The 16,215-nt window shown below is 43.5% G+C and overlaps 2 protein-coding genes across 4 annotated transcripts in view; both read right to left on the reverse strand.

Annotated features, from left to right (window-relative positions):
- Positions 1-1,340: 1,340 nt before the first annotated feature.
- Positions 1,341-11,899, reverse strand: ints3 (integrator complex subunit 3). 2 transcript variants are annotated; one of them, XM_075449100.1, is made up of 29 exons: positions 11,568-11,899; positions 10,635-10,718; positions 10,297-10,380; positions 10,096-10,209; positions 9,914-9,998; positions 9,758-9,824; positions 9,462-9,603; positions 9,248-9,377; positions 8,991-9,088; positions 8,688-8,879; positions 8,510-8,597; positions 7,389-7,468; positions 7,165-7,256; positions 6,945-7,051; positions 6,691-6,810; positions 6,133-6,262; positions 5,946-6,000; positions 5,234-5,337; positions 4,987-5,151; positions 4,704-4,857; positions 4,434-4,502; positions 4,263-4,338; positions 4,061-4,174; positions 3,909-3,957; positions 3,655-3,822; positions 3,387-3,487; positions 3,227-3,299; positions 2,971-3,127; positions 1,341-2,871 (listed from the first exon to the last, which is right to left on the reverse strand). In XM_075449100.1, exons 1-29 carry the CDS (start codon positions 11,649-11,651, stop codon positions 2,794-2,796), a joined length of 3,060 nt encoding a protein of 1,019 aa, XP_075305215.1. In that variant the 5' UTR covers positions 11,652-11,899; the 3' UTR covers positions 1,341-2,793. The 2 variants fall into 2 exon arrangements, with proteins under 2 accessions (XP_075305215.1, XP_075305214.1); XM_075449099.1 differs by having other exon boundaries at positions 6,133-6,265.
- Positions 11,900-12,647: 748 nt separating this feature from the next.
- Positions 12,648-16,215, reverse strand: part of npr1a (natriuretic peptide receptor 1a) — a 43,281-nt gene continuing 39,713 nt past the window's right edge. For both annotated transcript variants that reach the window (XM_075449098.1, XM_075449097.1), the window contains exons 16-22: positions 15,936-16,104; positions 15,196-15,342; positions 14,907-15,030; positions 14,556-14,624; positions 14,282-14,456; positions 14,093-14,191; positions 12,648-13,065 (exon numbers count right to left, since the gene is read on the reverse strand). In XM_075449098.1, the coding sequence (XP_075305213.1) occupies positions 12,920-13,065; positions 14,093-14,191; positions 14,282-14,456; positions 14,556-14,624; positions 14,907-15,030; positions 15,196-15,342; positions 15,936-16,104 (929 nt within the window). In that variant the 3' untranslated portion in view covers positions 12,648-12,919. The remainder of the gene's footprint in view (positions 13,066-14,092; positions 14,192-14,281; positions 14,457-14,555; positions 14,625-14,906; positions 15,031-15,195; positions 15,343-15,935; positions 16,105-16,215) is intronic.

Consider the following 16,215-nt stretch of genomic DNA (forward strand, 5'->3'; position numbering starts at 1 on the left):
AGTCAGTTATAGTAAATTGGTGATCATGTTCAGTCAAAATAAAGTAAAGGAATTTTGCCAAGCATCCACTTTTATATAAAATAAAAAAGGAGGCAGTGTAAAATACAAAAACACTTTATTCAAAAATCAGAATCAAAACAATTACTAAACTAGTGTCGACATGTTCCCCTCTCATGAGTTTGGTCTCGTGACGTTAACGGGGGACAGTAAGCCGGGGTGACCCACTCAGGACCTTCAGAGCAGCTGCAGGTTTCTTCAGCTCCTTCATCACCTGCAGACCAAAAGCTTTAACGGGCCGCAGGCTGACCCGAAATCTGTCCTGAGGAGGAGGAGTACCCGCTGGGTCCTCCGGGTCGGCCTGAGTGACAGTCACCTTCACGGGTTTGTTCCGGGGAAACCGAGACTCCACCCTGCTCGTGGACGGGCTCGGCCCATGGAAACCGTGAGGTATGGTCCCCATCCCCACGTGCGACAGAGACACGGCTGGGAGCGTTGCAGCGCTCGTGCCCGCGTCACCAGACTCTGCATCGGGAGCGGCGGCGGCGCGTCGGGGACGTCCCATCCGCGATGGAGGGAAGCGGAACAAGAACCGCGGGGAGGTCACAGAGCTTGTCGGGGTCCCAGGGGGGCTTGCTCCCGGCGTATCATCTTCGTGGTCAGACAGTAGTCTGGTCCGTTCCGGAGAGCGCCGGTGGGGCCACGGAGAGGCTATGTGAGGACTGCGCGAAGGGATGAAGAAGCTCGGGATCCGCTCCGGAGTCAACAGCAGAGCCCGCAGAGACGATCCGGATTTAGCAGCCGACATGACGCTTTAAACTGCGGATAGAAAAGCCTCAGACTTTAAAAAACAAAAAACACTCAGGTTTAACACATACTTCCATAATAACACGGAGTTTGGCTTACTTACAGATAATTACTCTAAAAGTTTCTAACTGTTTCTTAAAAACGCCAAAGAAAAAAAATCTACTCAGTGACACCCATTTACCAGAGTTGCAGGTCTGAAACAACTGGACTCAGATAATCTGGTTTATATCTGGAGCAGCAGGTGGATCAAATCAGGCCTGATAACCACCCAGACTTTTCAGACCACCTGACCACCTCTTTCACAGTCCAAAATTCAAACAGCAGGAAAAGTTGGGGTGGATTCAGTTCACTTTAGGTGAAACTAAACTCTCATCTTAAATGGAAAAAAGTCCAAACTGAAATGGAACTTTAAATCTATATAAGCATATTAGTTAATCATCCCACAATTCAATATTCTGTTTTCACCACTTTGAAAACTATTAAAACATTTTTATTTTACAGCGTATTACTTTTAAAATACCACCAAAAACTTTAATTACATCCTTATTAACAGTTTAATTAAAGTTGCTTTAAGATAAAGAAAAAAAAAAATTCTCTCCACTGACAGACAAGGATAATGCTCACCTTTAAAGGTTGTTTCCGTCTTTAAAAAACCTTGTAATCCCTCAGAAAACATTGCGAACACACTAGATGTACAATCGACAATGAACCAAACCCAAACTCTGCATCCACTCGTCAACATTTAGCAGGTAAAGATGCCACTGAAATTTCACCATCGTTCAAATGGATTTTTACAGTAGCTCGGACCTTTACCACTAAAACATGACAGTGTTGCAGTGTGAATAAGACTTGTTGGTAAATAAAACCTTAAATGATGTGTCTTATGCCTCAGGTTTGATGTTGGACTGGAACTTTTCATGATTTCCCTGGTTGAATACCTCCAATTTTCTTCAGCTAATTTTTATAAAGAAAAAGTGACAATAATCACATCTGGTGACTCTTGAAGATTTGTTTCCTTTTGATTTCAGCCTTTGTGGCTTCTTGTTTATCTTCCGGAACCAACCGTACGCTTAACATGTTGTGTGATCTGAAAATAGCTCACAGAACCAATTAAAGCTTCATCATCAAACATGGCAGATGAGATTAATGCTTTTTCCTGACTCTGCAGTGCAGAAGCTAGACTCAAAGCAGATGAGGTCTGAATTTAACTTTAAAAAATACATATCATGAAACTGAATTGTGTAAAAGATGCATGGACTATAAAACAATTAATTTTGTGCTGCTTAACTTGTCATTGTGTTTTTATCAAAAAAATAGAAAAGTTCAGAGGCCTTAGACCCAAACCAAACTCCATTTGCATTTGACATATTTTAGCATACAGTTGTAAAATGTTGACAGGGTGCTTTTCTGTGGTGCCATAGTGCCCACGAGCAGCATCACACCTCCATCCCAACCCCAAGTAACAGACGTATGACACCCTGAAACCATCAGCTTTTATATGAAGAATTCATCTGAAATGATTTAACAACAGATGAGGAGTTTTTACTGAAGTGAAACAAACAGGAAGGAGCTGCTAAAAATAGCAGGTAGTCAGGATCCTCCAAAACAAGAGTCCAAGGTCCCGTCCCACCCCCAGAAAAGCTGGGACAAAAAAAAAAAGAAAAAAAAAGACAGGGTTCGCACTCATCATTACTATCATCATCATCATCATGGTGTCCGCTGTTAAAATCAGTCCATTTGGTTCAAGAGTTTGTCGTTCCTCCTCCCAGTCCATCACAGGAGATCAGCCACACAGTGACTTTTGACCTGCCAGATTGGAGTCCAGCAATCGGTCCCTGTCTCCATGGAAACAGAAATAGTCTCATTACGCGAAAGTCGGTTCAAAACATGGATATGAAGGCCGCAGTGTCTCTGAACCCATCTCTGGCCTCTTGCTGTGGACATACGGCTGGTTGTCTGGAGTGTGCTTGTTCATGTTCAGAGGGTCCGTCAGTCGCTGTCGGAGCCGACGGCCGATGAGCCTTTCCTCTTCCTCTTCGGAGCTTTGGGCTTCGAGTCTTCTTCCTCCTACAACACACAGAGCAACGTCACAGTGAAACCAGAAGCAAATCCCAGACTTGTGCCAAGGTTTTTGTCATGTCATACCAATACGGTGTGGTTACGTACCGAGGCACTGCTGGAGGCACTCTCATCCTCATTGTTGGTGGGCGGAGCTACTCCTTTCCTGGAGCGAGGCGATGAGGCGGGGGCTTTTCGTCGAGACTTCAGAGGCTTTGACTGAGAGTCCTCGTACTCCTCCGCGAGGGCGAACAAATCGCTGAACCTACGGAGGGAGAAATTGATGTCAACTGCTGGTGGGATGTCAATACTAGTGTGTGATGTCATCATTTGTTTGTGTGTGTGTGTGTGTGTGTGTGTATACCTCATCTTGTGAGCCTCATCACAGCTGGCCTGAACGTGCTGCAGAGCCTGAAGTATTGGAGTCTGGGTAAAGACTGACGGAGACAAACAGGCAGTTATTGAACTGAATGTCAATAATAAGGAAACAATAACTCTGAAAGTGTGTGTGTGTGTGTACTGACAGTTGTTTTTCATGTTGCTCAAACTCAGTCTCAGGTTGTCCATGTGCTCCAATATCTGTTCCAGGGTCAGCTGAGCCAGTTTACTGCTGGAACTACGAAGACTGAAGACAGAGACAGACAGCTAACTTTTAACTGTAGCACAGGGAACTGGACCGCTTTTTTCCCCCCCGTTTCTGAGGACAACCTGATTAACTTAACCCAAGATTGTCACCACTTCTATTTTATTGTGCGCCCTCACTTCCATCTCCATGCATCTTTGTGTCCTCACCTCTGTCTTTTACGCGGCTGGTTGTTGTTTTTGATCAGCTGGGCCTTGATATGTTCTCCCAGTGTGTCGTCATATTTGGACGCCCAGTGTCTCAGAATGCTCGTGGTGAACTGGTCCTCGGGGTGACAGGGGCGACTCAGGACCATCTTCACCATTTCTTCACTTGGCCTGGGAGAAAAAACACAGAACAGGACATTAACGGGGACAGAAAGACTTGTGACGTCATGTGAAAATAGGTTTCTTGCTTGTCGTACTTTTCTCTGCGGAGCTGCAACAGCAGACAGGATAAGGCCTCTGGATGTTCTGGGAGACAAGGACAAAGAGCACAGATGACATTTGTAAACAAGGTATAAGTTGTGCTAACAAATCCTTTATTTTTTCACTTTAACAGTGTTTCAGTAGTCACCTTTATATTTGAGGTGCTGCAGGATGGGGATGATGGTTTCCAGAGGGATACTGTGAGCCAGAAACAGCTGCCAGGTGCTGTACTGCTCAAAGGTCTCCCATTCCAGAGACTGAACTGTGGACATGAGGAGAAAATTTTAAGGAAATGAAAAGCGGAGTCTTAAAGTCAACATGAGTTGTGCTCTAAATCTTAGGTCTCTCACTGAGGATGTTGAGGACCGAGTCTTTCCGGAACATCACCAGGTTCCCCATCATCACATGGCACATCAGCTCCTGTAACTGCAGACAGGTGACATCCTGGTTACCGGACAGGTGACACAGAGGGCCTCACCCCACAGCTACAGAGAAACTTTGATGGGACCACTCAGGCTTACCTGCGTCGAGTCAATTACCGCGACAATCATGTTTAGCAGCTCGCCGCTTCGCAGCGTCTCATCTGGAAACTGAAAGACGAAGTAAAAGACCTTCGTCATAATGTGTGTGTGTTCTGTACTTCTGATTTCACGAGGGCAAACGTTTCAGACCATATTAGCGAGGACATTTTGGTCCGTTCGCACAGTCCCACAATGGTTTGAGGGTTTATGAGGTCAGAATCAGTTTCAGGAGAGCAGACTACGTTACATGGAGAGGTTCTCCGTCTATACCTCAGAGTAAATGGAGGGTGTGAGGTAGCAGAGCAGCCGGACATCATCCTCCTGACAGGCCTTCATGTCCATCATCAGACACGTGTGCAGGTCACCGAGAGCTGTCGCCTGAGCAAACGACTCATAGAGCATCATCTTACCATTCGCTGCTTTACTGTTGGCGGACACATACGGATGATTAATCTTAATGTTCACATGTGAAGCAACATGATGTTAAATTATGTTTCCTATGTCAGAGAGCCACTGAGTGTGTTCATCAGCTCTGACATTGCATCCAGGTCACCTGGCTTTTAGGTAGTACAGCAGGTGGTATCCAATCTTTGGCTGCTTCTGGTAAAGTTCTGCCAACATGTCAAGCAGCACTGAGAACCCACTGTTGTCCTCCTGCATGGTGACGAGGTTCCTAAAGATCAGACAGAAGGGTTTGCAGACCGACTCCTCCAGTGACCTGGAGAGAGACCCAGCAGTGATCAGAGACGGACAGGTCATCACAGAGAGAGGTGAGTTACAGACAGAGGGGACAGTCTTACTCCTCAGTGATCTCCTCTGGCAGGACGTCGCCCCTGAAATGCTCTTTAAACAGTTCTGCCAGACAAGAAACCAGTGCTGACATCTGCTCTGAATCAAAGTCCTCCTGTTGGACAAATATAACACAAAAGTAAGATGAAACACACAACAGAGCTTCTCTGAAGTGAAAACATAATCTATATTGATCGTCCTCAGATGGCTATATGCAATATAGATCGTTGCTTACAAACAACACTGCTTATTGTATATGTTTCTGATCAGTTTGTAATTCATTGTGAAGGCACCTACAGACCTCTGTTCATGATTTCGAAATAAGAATATGGAACACCTGCTCCTTTCCTTACCCTGGTGATTAGTCTTTGTCTGATTCAGATAACTAATTTGGCTTTTCTGCAGTTGCCTGTACTACTTTCCTTCATGTATCTGGGGGACAGCTTCTGTATTTTTCAACATGTTAAGTTTGTATAAGCTATTCCTCCAAGTAAGGAAGATCTAACGTTATAGCTAGAGAAAAAACAGCTAGTAAATATGCAGCTAGCCTTCTAAACAACTAGTATTTGCTAATAAAACCAATGTCCACAACAGTCCAACAGTGTTCACATGTCAGTGTCCATTCCTGAATGCATTGGCATCGCTTCTGTAAAGTGGGAGAAAGTGGTGACACATCTGCTTTCTTTGTTTATATGCTATAGTGAAACATGAAAGAAAACTGACCTCCAGGATCAGGTCAACAATCTCCTGCATCATCTCGCACTGCGTCTCTGTGTCACTGAGGAGAGGAAACGTTGTTGTTAAAACCAGACGATACAAACATCCGGCACAAACAGAGATGTTTCTGAGAGTGACCTCTGATTCTCAAATTGATCTGAGGATCTGAACGAGGATTGTAGCTTGGTCTCACCTGGTCTTCTGCAGCTGCTGCACCTTCTCCTTCATGGTGTCGTCTAATTGGTCAAGCCAGGGTGTGATGTCAGCAGGCTCCTCCATTACAGCTTCTTTGATTGGATGGAACCTGAACTCCCTCTTCTTTCCTGCTAAGTGATTGGTCAACAGGTGGTGTGACATAATGCAATGAATTTTATATCAAGGAAATATTAAATCAGGTGAGCACATCATCCAACGCCACACTTGGAGCACCTGCAGCTCTGAAACAACCCAGTATAACTTTGAGCCTTCACGACCTGATGCAACACGCAGGTGCACCAGTTGGCATGTTCAGAGGTCATCTCAGATCTTAATGGGTTAAACTGGACTCAACTGGAGTTTTTCTGGCTTTACTTTCTGGTTGGCTCTGGTTCACTTTCTCCTTTTAGTAGTTCCAACTGATCTAAGCTAAGACGAATCAAACTGGTTTACACTATATCATACTGGTTAAACACATCTAGAACGAACTGGTTTGAACCTACTCAGATAATACTAGTTTGATGCATTGAAGCTCATCAAAGTCCCTTGATTTCACCTTTGTTGTTGACTTCCTCCTCATCGTCGCTGAAAGCGGCCTCTGTATTTTCATTAAAATCCTCTTCCTTGTCCAGAACATGGTTGTCCAGCTCCATAGAAGAAGCCTCCTCCATCTTAACTGCAGGACATGGAAATGTTTTAACCTTTCGGCTGCTTTTTATCAGTCTTTCTCCTAATAACAAAACGTTTGTCAAATTATGCTCACTTGAGTTTGTACAGCTGTTTAGTGTGTGTTAAATGCGTAAGTGTTACCTTCAGTGGGAGGGGATGGCGGGCTGCAGAATTCTGGGAATCTCTCTCTAAGCATTGATCGAAGCTCTCGGTCTAACTTTGGATTATCAAACAGTGGAGCGAGGTGACTGAGAGACAGAGATCAATAATCATAAATTAATCACGTCCGGTGTGCGACTGAGAAAGCTTTGATAGATATTACACATGTTAAATAGACAAAGTTGTAAAGTGAACTTCTTACGCCAGCACTCTCTTCTCCATGATGAAGTTGAGGGAGTTGAAGACGCCCTGACGGACCTGAGTCTCCAACGGAGGAAAGAAGTGAGGAATTATCTGAGGAGGTGTGGAGGAAACAAGAGAGACACGGGGAGGTAAAGAAGAGCTGTGTTATTGTTTAGAAACAGTTTACTATTTACAGTGTATGATACATTTGGTCTGTGTTTCAGTATTCAGCGTGCATGCTACCCTGCACATGAAGTCCAGCAGTGTGGCTGTGATGGCAGGATGAGGTTTCATAGAGTGATGCATCACCAGGATGGCCGGTTCTGAAACAAAACAATATCAACAACACAGGTGACTTAAACATTTGCCACTTCACACATGATCCAGAAAAATCAGTCCATACCGTGTCCAAAGCTGCCTTTACAAAAAAGTGTTCCCAGTAGGAGACGGTTCATATTAGATGGACTTTCACAACATGAAACACTGTGTGGTTCAGGTGAGGATTGTAGGCAGAAAGCAGAGGAAGACACCAGACATTAAGACAGGCATTCTCTTAAATTTTTTTTGCTATTTCTGAAGTTTGTCATAACTTTGACAACTCTGTTGTCATAGCAACTCATAACTCTGTTTCGAGAATCGGCTGGTGATTAAGGTGTCAGCTCTTTATTGACAGAAGTTCCCTAATATCATCAGTCCTCTGGTTACACATTCTTGTTGTTGTCTTCCTGTTATATTTCTTCACAGCAAGTTGTTTCGCACCAACTGTATGATGAAAAACAGTTTCAACAGTATACACGCTCTGACTGAATTCCACAGAGGATTCTGTGCTGATCACAATCTAATTCAACTAAAAACTCTTCAGTCTTTCCACAAGAGAACAGAAAGGGTAAAATCCCTCTGATATCCAATCTGACTGATTTGGACAAATTCACTATCACGTTTTGTTGCCCCATATAATGTCTAGGAAAATCTGCAGTGCCCTAGTGAAAATAGCACCTCCGCCATTTTTGTTTGTTTAAGCAGTTCCACAGATATTACATTGATTCTTTAGATCAAGCTTCATCCACATGACAACTGTCTGACAACAAATAAAACCTGTTCACTTTTCAATCAAATAAGGTGAGGATAAGACAGGCTTCAGTCCTCCTCTAAATCTGGACTCATGATGGACTGATGAAGACAGATTAAAAAAAAGGTACACCTTGATTTGAGGATAGATGTCAGTTGTGCACTTTAGTGGGACACTGTCTGGTTGTGACTTTGGGACAGAGGAATGTTCGAGGGATCAGTCCCGGTTTCAACTTTGAGTTAAAGTCGGGCTTTGGATCCTGGTAAAGCATCGGGTTAGTGTGTGTGTGAGTTACCTATGTTCATGATGCTGTCTTTCTCCGGGTTGAAGAAAAGCCAGTCGTAGAAAAGAGCCAGTTTGGCATTGGAGGCAGCCACGTTCGACTGCAGGAGACACAAACCACCGATCATTAGTTACAGACTTTATAATAACTGCAGCCTCCAGACTGTTAGCCTATGATCACGTCTTATTACCGTGCAGGTGGTAAGCAGCCAGCCAATGATAGCCCATCGTGGCAGGATATCAGAGCTCAGCACCTCATTGGACGGATGGACCACCCCGCAGATATATCGAATTAGATCACATCGAAGTGACTGGCTCTCCGCTGTGGACAGGTACTGTCTTTGAAACCAGTCCTGATACCGCTTCTGCTGCCCGAAACGCACCTGAGCACGGATGGAGATACAGAAGAAATAAGACCCAGATGAAGATAAAAACTGACACCTGAGTCACAGTTTAGAGCGCAGATAGACAAAAAAACAGAAGCAGCGTAATACCCTGGAGGTCATGAACAGCAGCTTAGTCTCCATGTCCGGTGTGAGTCGACAGGCCAGAAATTTTCTCGAGGTCCGCGCTGTCAGAAGCTGAAGGATACCTGGAGCACACGGTGGAATGTTAGTATGAGCTGTATATAGACCAAAGATCAAAGTTGGTTCGATGTACAAGGAAATAAAATAGAGCAAGCTTTAAGTAGCCTCTAATTAACTCAGAATTATTTACTGGTGAACTTAAGACTGTGGGTAGTGCAGATTACCAGTGAACTGAGGACTAAGAACTTGTGGGTTGTGCAGCAAGTCTTTCCAGATCAGCTCCATCTCAGGGATTCGAGCGACATTCTGCAGCAGACGAACCAGATCTCTGCCGATTATCAGGCACTCCATGAACTGCAGAGACGCAGAGATGGAGTCGTCAGTGTAACCAGGAGACAAATACAGCCAACATATCCCCCTTTCTTGCCCTTTCACTACCTTCTCCCTCAGCATGCTGATGCAGAAGTCGACTTCTTTCTGGCGAAGGATCAACAGGTTTGGGGTTCCATGGTCGACGATCAGGCGAAGGTAGGTGTAGACTGACATTGCTATTAGCATCCCACTCTTCAACACCCACTCCCTTCAGAGAACAGAGTATTTAGCTACTTCACCGTAAAAATATTTCAGTGCTTCAGCATAAACGCACCAGAAACAAGGAGAGGCCATTGGGCTTTTTAATGTGAAGCACAGCAAAAGCCACAAAAACATTTATAAAATATGCAAAGACAGCTTACTTTTGATCCAGCAGGATGTCCAGAACATTCTCAGCCAACCACAAGTTCTTCGTTGAGATGTCTCCACCTGCATACAGCAAGCAGCAACTTTACATTAAAACAGAGCTGATGACACCAAATGTTTGATATAAACGATGTGATCAGTGTGAGTTTGACCTGCGATCTGTTTCTGAAGAGTCATGATGACACCGTCAGCTCCAATCACTCCGCTCTTCACCAGCTCTCGGACCAGCCATACCAGCTGCACACGCATCAACATTGTGTTAATAACGCCCGAACTCCAACACTGCACGCACACCTTTCCTTTGTGTGTATTTGTGTGGACTAGAGAATTTTACCTGTGTTCTGGGGACGTCCTGCAGTTTCAGGAACTTCTCCATCAATATCTGGTTGATTTTTACCAAGACTATGTTCATTCCATCTCTATTGAGCAGGGTCATGTCTCTGTAACACTGTTGCAACACACACACACACACAGTGATTTTACAATTATGTCACAATAATATAAAAAATTACAGAGGATACAATGGGTCACTCACCCTCTGGGCCTGGGTTGGCTCTGTGAGGACCAGAGAGAACAGACCCAGACACACCTCCTCATGCTGTTGCTGACCTTTACACACCTGCAGGATTGGTAAACATTTATTTTATAGAGGGAAATTCAAGCATCACAGTCAAATAAGCAGGAGAACAGATGCAGAAATCATAGCTTTGTATCAGTTACAAGAAAAATACCACAAGATAAAGTACCAAAAACAAAGTAAACGTGAAAATTAATAATGCAAAAAGACAAAGACAAGTCTCAAACTAAGTGAATAAAGTAGGGAGAAAACTATTCATGTCATGAAATTGGTTTATATTACTATGTATTCCTTACATTGGCAGTGAGTGCATCATTGGCCTCTCTCTCTGATAGCCCGCTGGTCAATCCCTGGACGATACCGACGCACCGCTCCAATTTCTGCATTTAAGCACAACAACAAACATGAATAAAACACACACGCACAACAACACAGCAACAAAATACACACGTAACAATAAAGTAACAAACAAACAAACAAACAAACAAACAAACAAAAAAACTCAAATGCCAAACCCAGCCAGGACAATAAACATACAAACACAAATGGATTGGCAGGGAAAATAAAAATAAAACCACGGCAAACCACAAGCAGAATGACACAATATCAGTAACATCCATAAAAACTGTTCTACACAACAACAAACCACAATCTGATAAACACAAGACAAACAACAAAAATAAACACAAGACAAAACAGCTAAATAAGCAACAACGCTCGCTGATTGGGTCGATAAACAAAAGGTCGATAACCCGAATATACCCTTTAAAACATTAAAAGGATCAACTGTCAGGGTCTCGGTCGTTCTGACATATGAAACAGTACGCATGCGCAACTGTCACATAGGTCTCATCCATATGTTTACATAGAATTAGCACGCTAGGCTAACAATTCATAAGCTTTGGGACTTCATAACACCAGTGCACCGTCTCAGAGAGCACATACACCATGAACACAAACCGTAACTGCCTCACATTGAACTTTAGACCTCCAACAATGTGTCCATGCATCTCACAGCACTGCTCTCCGGTGCTACTGCTGTTAGCATTCTGCTAGCCAAGCTAACTAGCCTGTTAGCACTCTGCATTTGATAAAATGGTTCCATCACGTCTTTGTACCCGTTCCTTGTTCACAAATAAAACTGATCATATTTACTCGTAAAACCCACTCGTTCCCGGCTCATTTTGGTGATTATCTGATATTCGGCCCACTAAATCAGATCTTCCTACCTCCTCCAACTCGTCTTTGGCGTCCAACAGAGTGGACACTAGGAGCCGGCCCTGTGGCTTCGCTTTCGCCGGTGCAGGCTCCATCTGCTCCCGCCGCGCCTCGCCGGGCCCCGCGGAGCTGTGAAGGGCTGGGACTGCTAGTGCAGGAGTGTTATGGGTGTCTGTGTCGGTAAAATGAATAGTCCGAGGCTGCGGTCAGGGTTGCAAGCTTGCTGTGGGTCGCCTCGGCCTGTTAGTGTGTGTTTGTAAAACTTATTTGTGGACAGCTAGGAGTGTGAATCCTGCTCTGTGACACCGTCCTACCACAGTAACATAACGGACATCCGCACCGATCAAGCGGAGGGACGAGGCGGCAACTACACTGCTCAGAAACCAATCAATTTACTCACGCGGTTGAGTGACGTCAGTGTGAACCAATAGCAGGAGAGAAAACCCGTAGCCAATCCCCGGCATGCTATGCTGGAGACCACCTGCGTGGACATCACTTCACCTTGTTTACAAAGAATTAATACATCAACATAACTAAATATTGCAATACAACAATGCTACAATCACCCACAGCTACAGTACTATGTCTGATAACTGCACTGACTGCTGATGCTACTATTACAAGTATTCTGACACTGGTGATATTTGCGCTATGCATAGCTGACAGTACTTGTGTACTCTGTGTTTCAAGCATACATTTATGAGGGAAGTGCGCAATAGGCCAAAAGGTCAATTAAATCCTCTTATTCACAGTAATATGAATCAGAAATACCAGTTGTTTAAACTGATTATTGATATTCTATCAATGTGCATTGCCAGTAAACTTTTAGTCATTTATGTTATGCACAAACCTCTAATAGCTGAGACACAATTCTACTGTAATGAAACAATTATGAATATCATGTTGTATTCCTTTCCAACAGATCGTCAAAAATGTTATGTGATATTTGAACTCCAAACTTGCCTGTTAAAATCCTCAGATTCCTGTGTGTTTCTTAGTTTTCGTCGAACATTTTTCATTTATTCAGTATGATCAACTAGGAAATTACGTGCACGGATCTTCTCTTGTATTAAAGAATAACAATACAGAAGTAACAACACACATTTTTATTTTTATATTTACACAACTTTCTTTCAGTTGATTTATTTTACAGTGAAAACATTCGTCTGTGTCTTTTTCTCTACAGCTGACTTCTGGTGAAACAAGTTCAGCTCAGTGAGTCACTGAACTCGCTTTAAGTGATGTCACATGTAACTAATCGGAGAAAAGGGCTGGTTTAATACCACCGCTTTCTGACACCTCATCTATCATCAGTTGAAGCTGGTCCTGCACAAGTCCTTTGTCAGTCTCCATCATTGCTTTATCAGTTTTTATCATTTTCTCCTAGCAGCCAGTATGTCCTCATACGTCCTTTCCCCTTCACCTCGATCTCTCCTCTGAGCTGTAGCTGAAAGCAGCCGAACTCCAGCAGGACCTGACGAGTTGCTTCCGACACATGAATCTTCAAAGCTGTGGAAACATGATATCAAAACTACATCAATGCTTGCATCGTAACAGACTTCACTGATCCTTTATCCCATTCCTCTATTTGTACATCCTCGACTCCTCTCCTCTTGTCTTATTCCCATCCACTGGAGATACAATCAGAGGAGGTGCAGAAAAGATAAAAAAACTCACAAAGACTCAAAATAACAAGCGTTTAATTTGTTGAATTTTTGTTACAGCCCAGAGCTGTGGTTATTTATTTATGTCAGATCAGAATAAACCCTCTTTTGAAATCACAGATATTGAAAAGACTTTCGCAAAGGACGTCTGTGCATCCTCACTAAAAGCTTCTTTTGCAGTCTCCTCTCTCCTCACTCCTCCAATTTGAAAATGGAGACATCTTTCAAAATGCTTTCCTAACATTAATTTCCAGGTCACAAGCAGGTGGATACAGCAGAGAGGAAACAAGGAGACATAAATAAAAGACTCGAGTCTTGTGAGTAGCTCAAATACAGGACTAAAAGTGTTTATAGGGCTCCTGGTGTCCCCAACAGGATTTAGCTTTGTTTACTGCTTCAACAAGACAGCAATCTGTAGTTTTGGAGGTAGTTTTGGCTTTTTTAAAAATCAAATAGGTGGAAATGCCTTTTCACATGAATTATCATCTGTTTCCATAAAGCGGAAATATGGCTCACAGTAACTGACCTAATAATCAAAGCTAGCCCAAAAAATAATTCTCACCTGTCTGACCAAGATTAATTTTCTTCTGCCTTCTGTTTATTGCAGCAACGTATAACCCTCACTGCCACCCTCTGCCGATCGAAGTCAATTAACTCCAAACTAGTATATGTTAACTGACCTATTTTGCATTTTCTTTTTTTCGTTTATAAAAAGTTTGCTTCAACTTGACTTCACGATTATGTGGAAACAAGACGTCTATAGTCTCTGTGTTATGGTGAATTCTGCTGGTGTAAGTTTGGTGTTGTTTGCATCAGGCCTTGAAATATTTTGTGTTTTCAATGTGAAAGCTCCTGCAGGATGAAGGTCTTACCCTCTCCTGTGGATTCCATGCGTGATGTAGTGTTGACAGTATCTCCAAACAAACAGTACCTGGGCATCTTTAACCCCACCACACCGGCACACACAGGACCTGGGCACAAACACGAAAACCATGTCAGTTTTTGAATTTTTTGTCCTGTGGTGTTCAGTGTTATTGTAGCACGTCAGCGTTTTGTTGTACCGCTGTGGATGCCGATGCGGAGCCGCAGCTGCTGGTCGGCTCTGTGTCGGATTTTAAAGTTCTTGACAGCGTCCAGTAGGGCGAGAGACATCCGGCCCACCTCTCGACCGTGAAGCTTACCGTTTCTGACAGGCAAACCAGAGACCACCATGTAGGCGTCCCCGATGGTCTCCACCTGAGAAGGCAGCATACGCAGATCTTTAAACTGATCTGCTCCCAGTGTTAGTCAAGCTTAGCAGAGAGGGGCAGTGTGAGTAGTTTAATAATCTCTTACCTTGTAAACATCAAAGTTGTCGATGATGGCATCGAAGCAGGTGTAGAGATCATTTAACAAGGTCACAACCTGCAGATGTCAACAACTCAGTTCAATATTTGTCTTTTTACTGAAAAGATCTGCAGCACAAATTTGTGCCAATCTGATTTCCTATGAACAGATTTGCAACACTGAAGCCCAAACCGCAGCTGAACCTGACCATTAATATGACTTATTAGAAATAGTGGTGCAGTTATGGCTCTTACCACTAGATGGCAACCTGGTAGTTTCAGATTCTGACCCCATGGCGTTCAGATTCAAGGCTTTAAAGTGAGCCAGAGTTCAACCGAGTTTTATTGAAGTTTTACAAACCTGTAAGGGCGTGCTCTCAGCAGACAGGGCGGTGAAGCCAACGATGTCACTGAAGTAGATGGTGACAGAGTCGAAAGCTTCGGCCTGGACCGTCTCGCCCCGTTTCAGCTGCTCGGCTACAGAACTGACACACAAAGAGAACAATGACACCATCGCAAACCTAACTACCAAGGAGTAATTAATGCATTAGCACTGCTAATTTAGCAGTGCAATACAGTTACCTTATATATATTTGGTACAGTGACAGAATTATGTGTTATTCAACACAGAAGCATTTCAGCATAGTTACTGTGGTAGTATCTGGTACAGCAGGGCTTCTGCCTTGCGTTTTTCCTCATTGTAAGCTTGAGTTCGTTCCTCCACCAACTCCTCCAGGTTGTTGGCGTATTGCTCCATACGTGACAGCAGGTTGTCCAGGATGTTGGAACCATAACCTCTAAAGACATCAAGACAGAAATGCAGACATACAAAAGGATAAAAAGGAAGAGACACAGATAGGAAAGAGTGAAATTCAGCTTTCATTTCATAAAGAGTTGAGTTTTTCTGGTCTGAAATATTCACCGATTGATCAGCATCGAGTAAACGGATGGCAACCTCAAGCTTCCTGTTATTATGACAACACTCATATTGCTGCTTATTTTTACAGAGCAACGATGGAGTTGTTCACTATTAGATTTTGACATCAGTTTCATCCCTTCTTCAGACAACCAGAAACCAGTTGGCTCTTTATGTCGGTTAAGAGATCAGATTACAATGACGATGACAATCAGTTGGTGACCGATTGTTTCAAGTGAGAATATTTTCTGGTCCCTTAGTCTTCTTTGACATCTTTAGAGTATAACAACACATTAGTGTTTGATTATTTGGGAATGATGAACATTTTACAATTCTGACACTTCTTGCTGTTTCTTGATAGATTATTAGAAACTAAAACATCAAAACCTTAAATCCAGATTGATTTTATTCAGCTGAATTATAGAGGAATTATGCAGAGTAAACATGAGCCTGTTGGGGCCCTGGCCACCACACCTGTGCTGCTTCCTCAGAAGGATCTTAATCGTGTTGAAGTCAGGTCTCTCACTTGGCTCTTCGCTCCAGCAGCGCTGCATCAGGACTCCGAGCTCCTCACTGTGACTATGGAAGCAGAGGGAGGGACGAAGGGAGGGGACGCCGCCCTGAATCACTGCTTGGACGACCTCTGGAGAACAGGAGGATCATGTTAAAGCTAGTTAAACAAAGACGAGCATATGATCTTTGCTGCAGCAAGTTCTTTTGTACACTGAAGTTTTTCTGTTGGAGCTGCTTAACT

This window comes from Odontesthes bonariensis, chromosome 18, assembly GCF_027942865.1.
Source record: "Odontesthes bonariensis isolate fOdoBon6 chromosome 18, fOdoBon6.hap1, whole genome shotgun sequence".
NCBI classification, from domain to species: Eukaryota; Metazoa; Chordata; class Actinopteri; order Atheriniformes; family Atherinopsidae; genus Odontesthes; species Odontesthes bonariensis.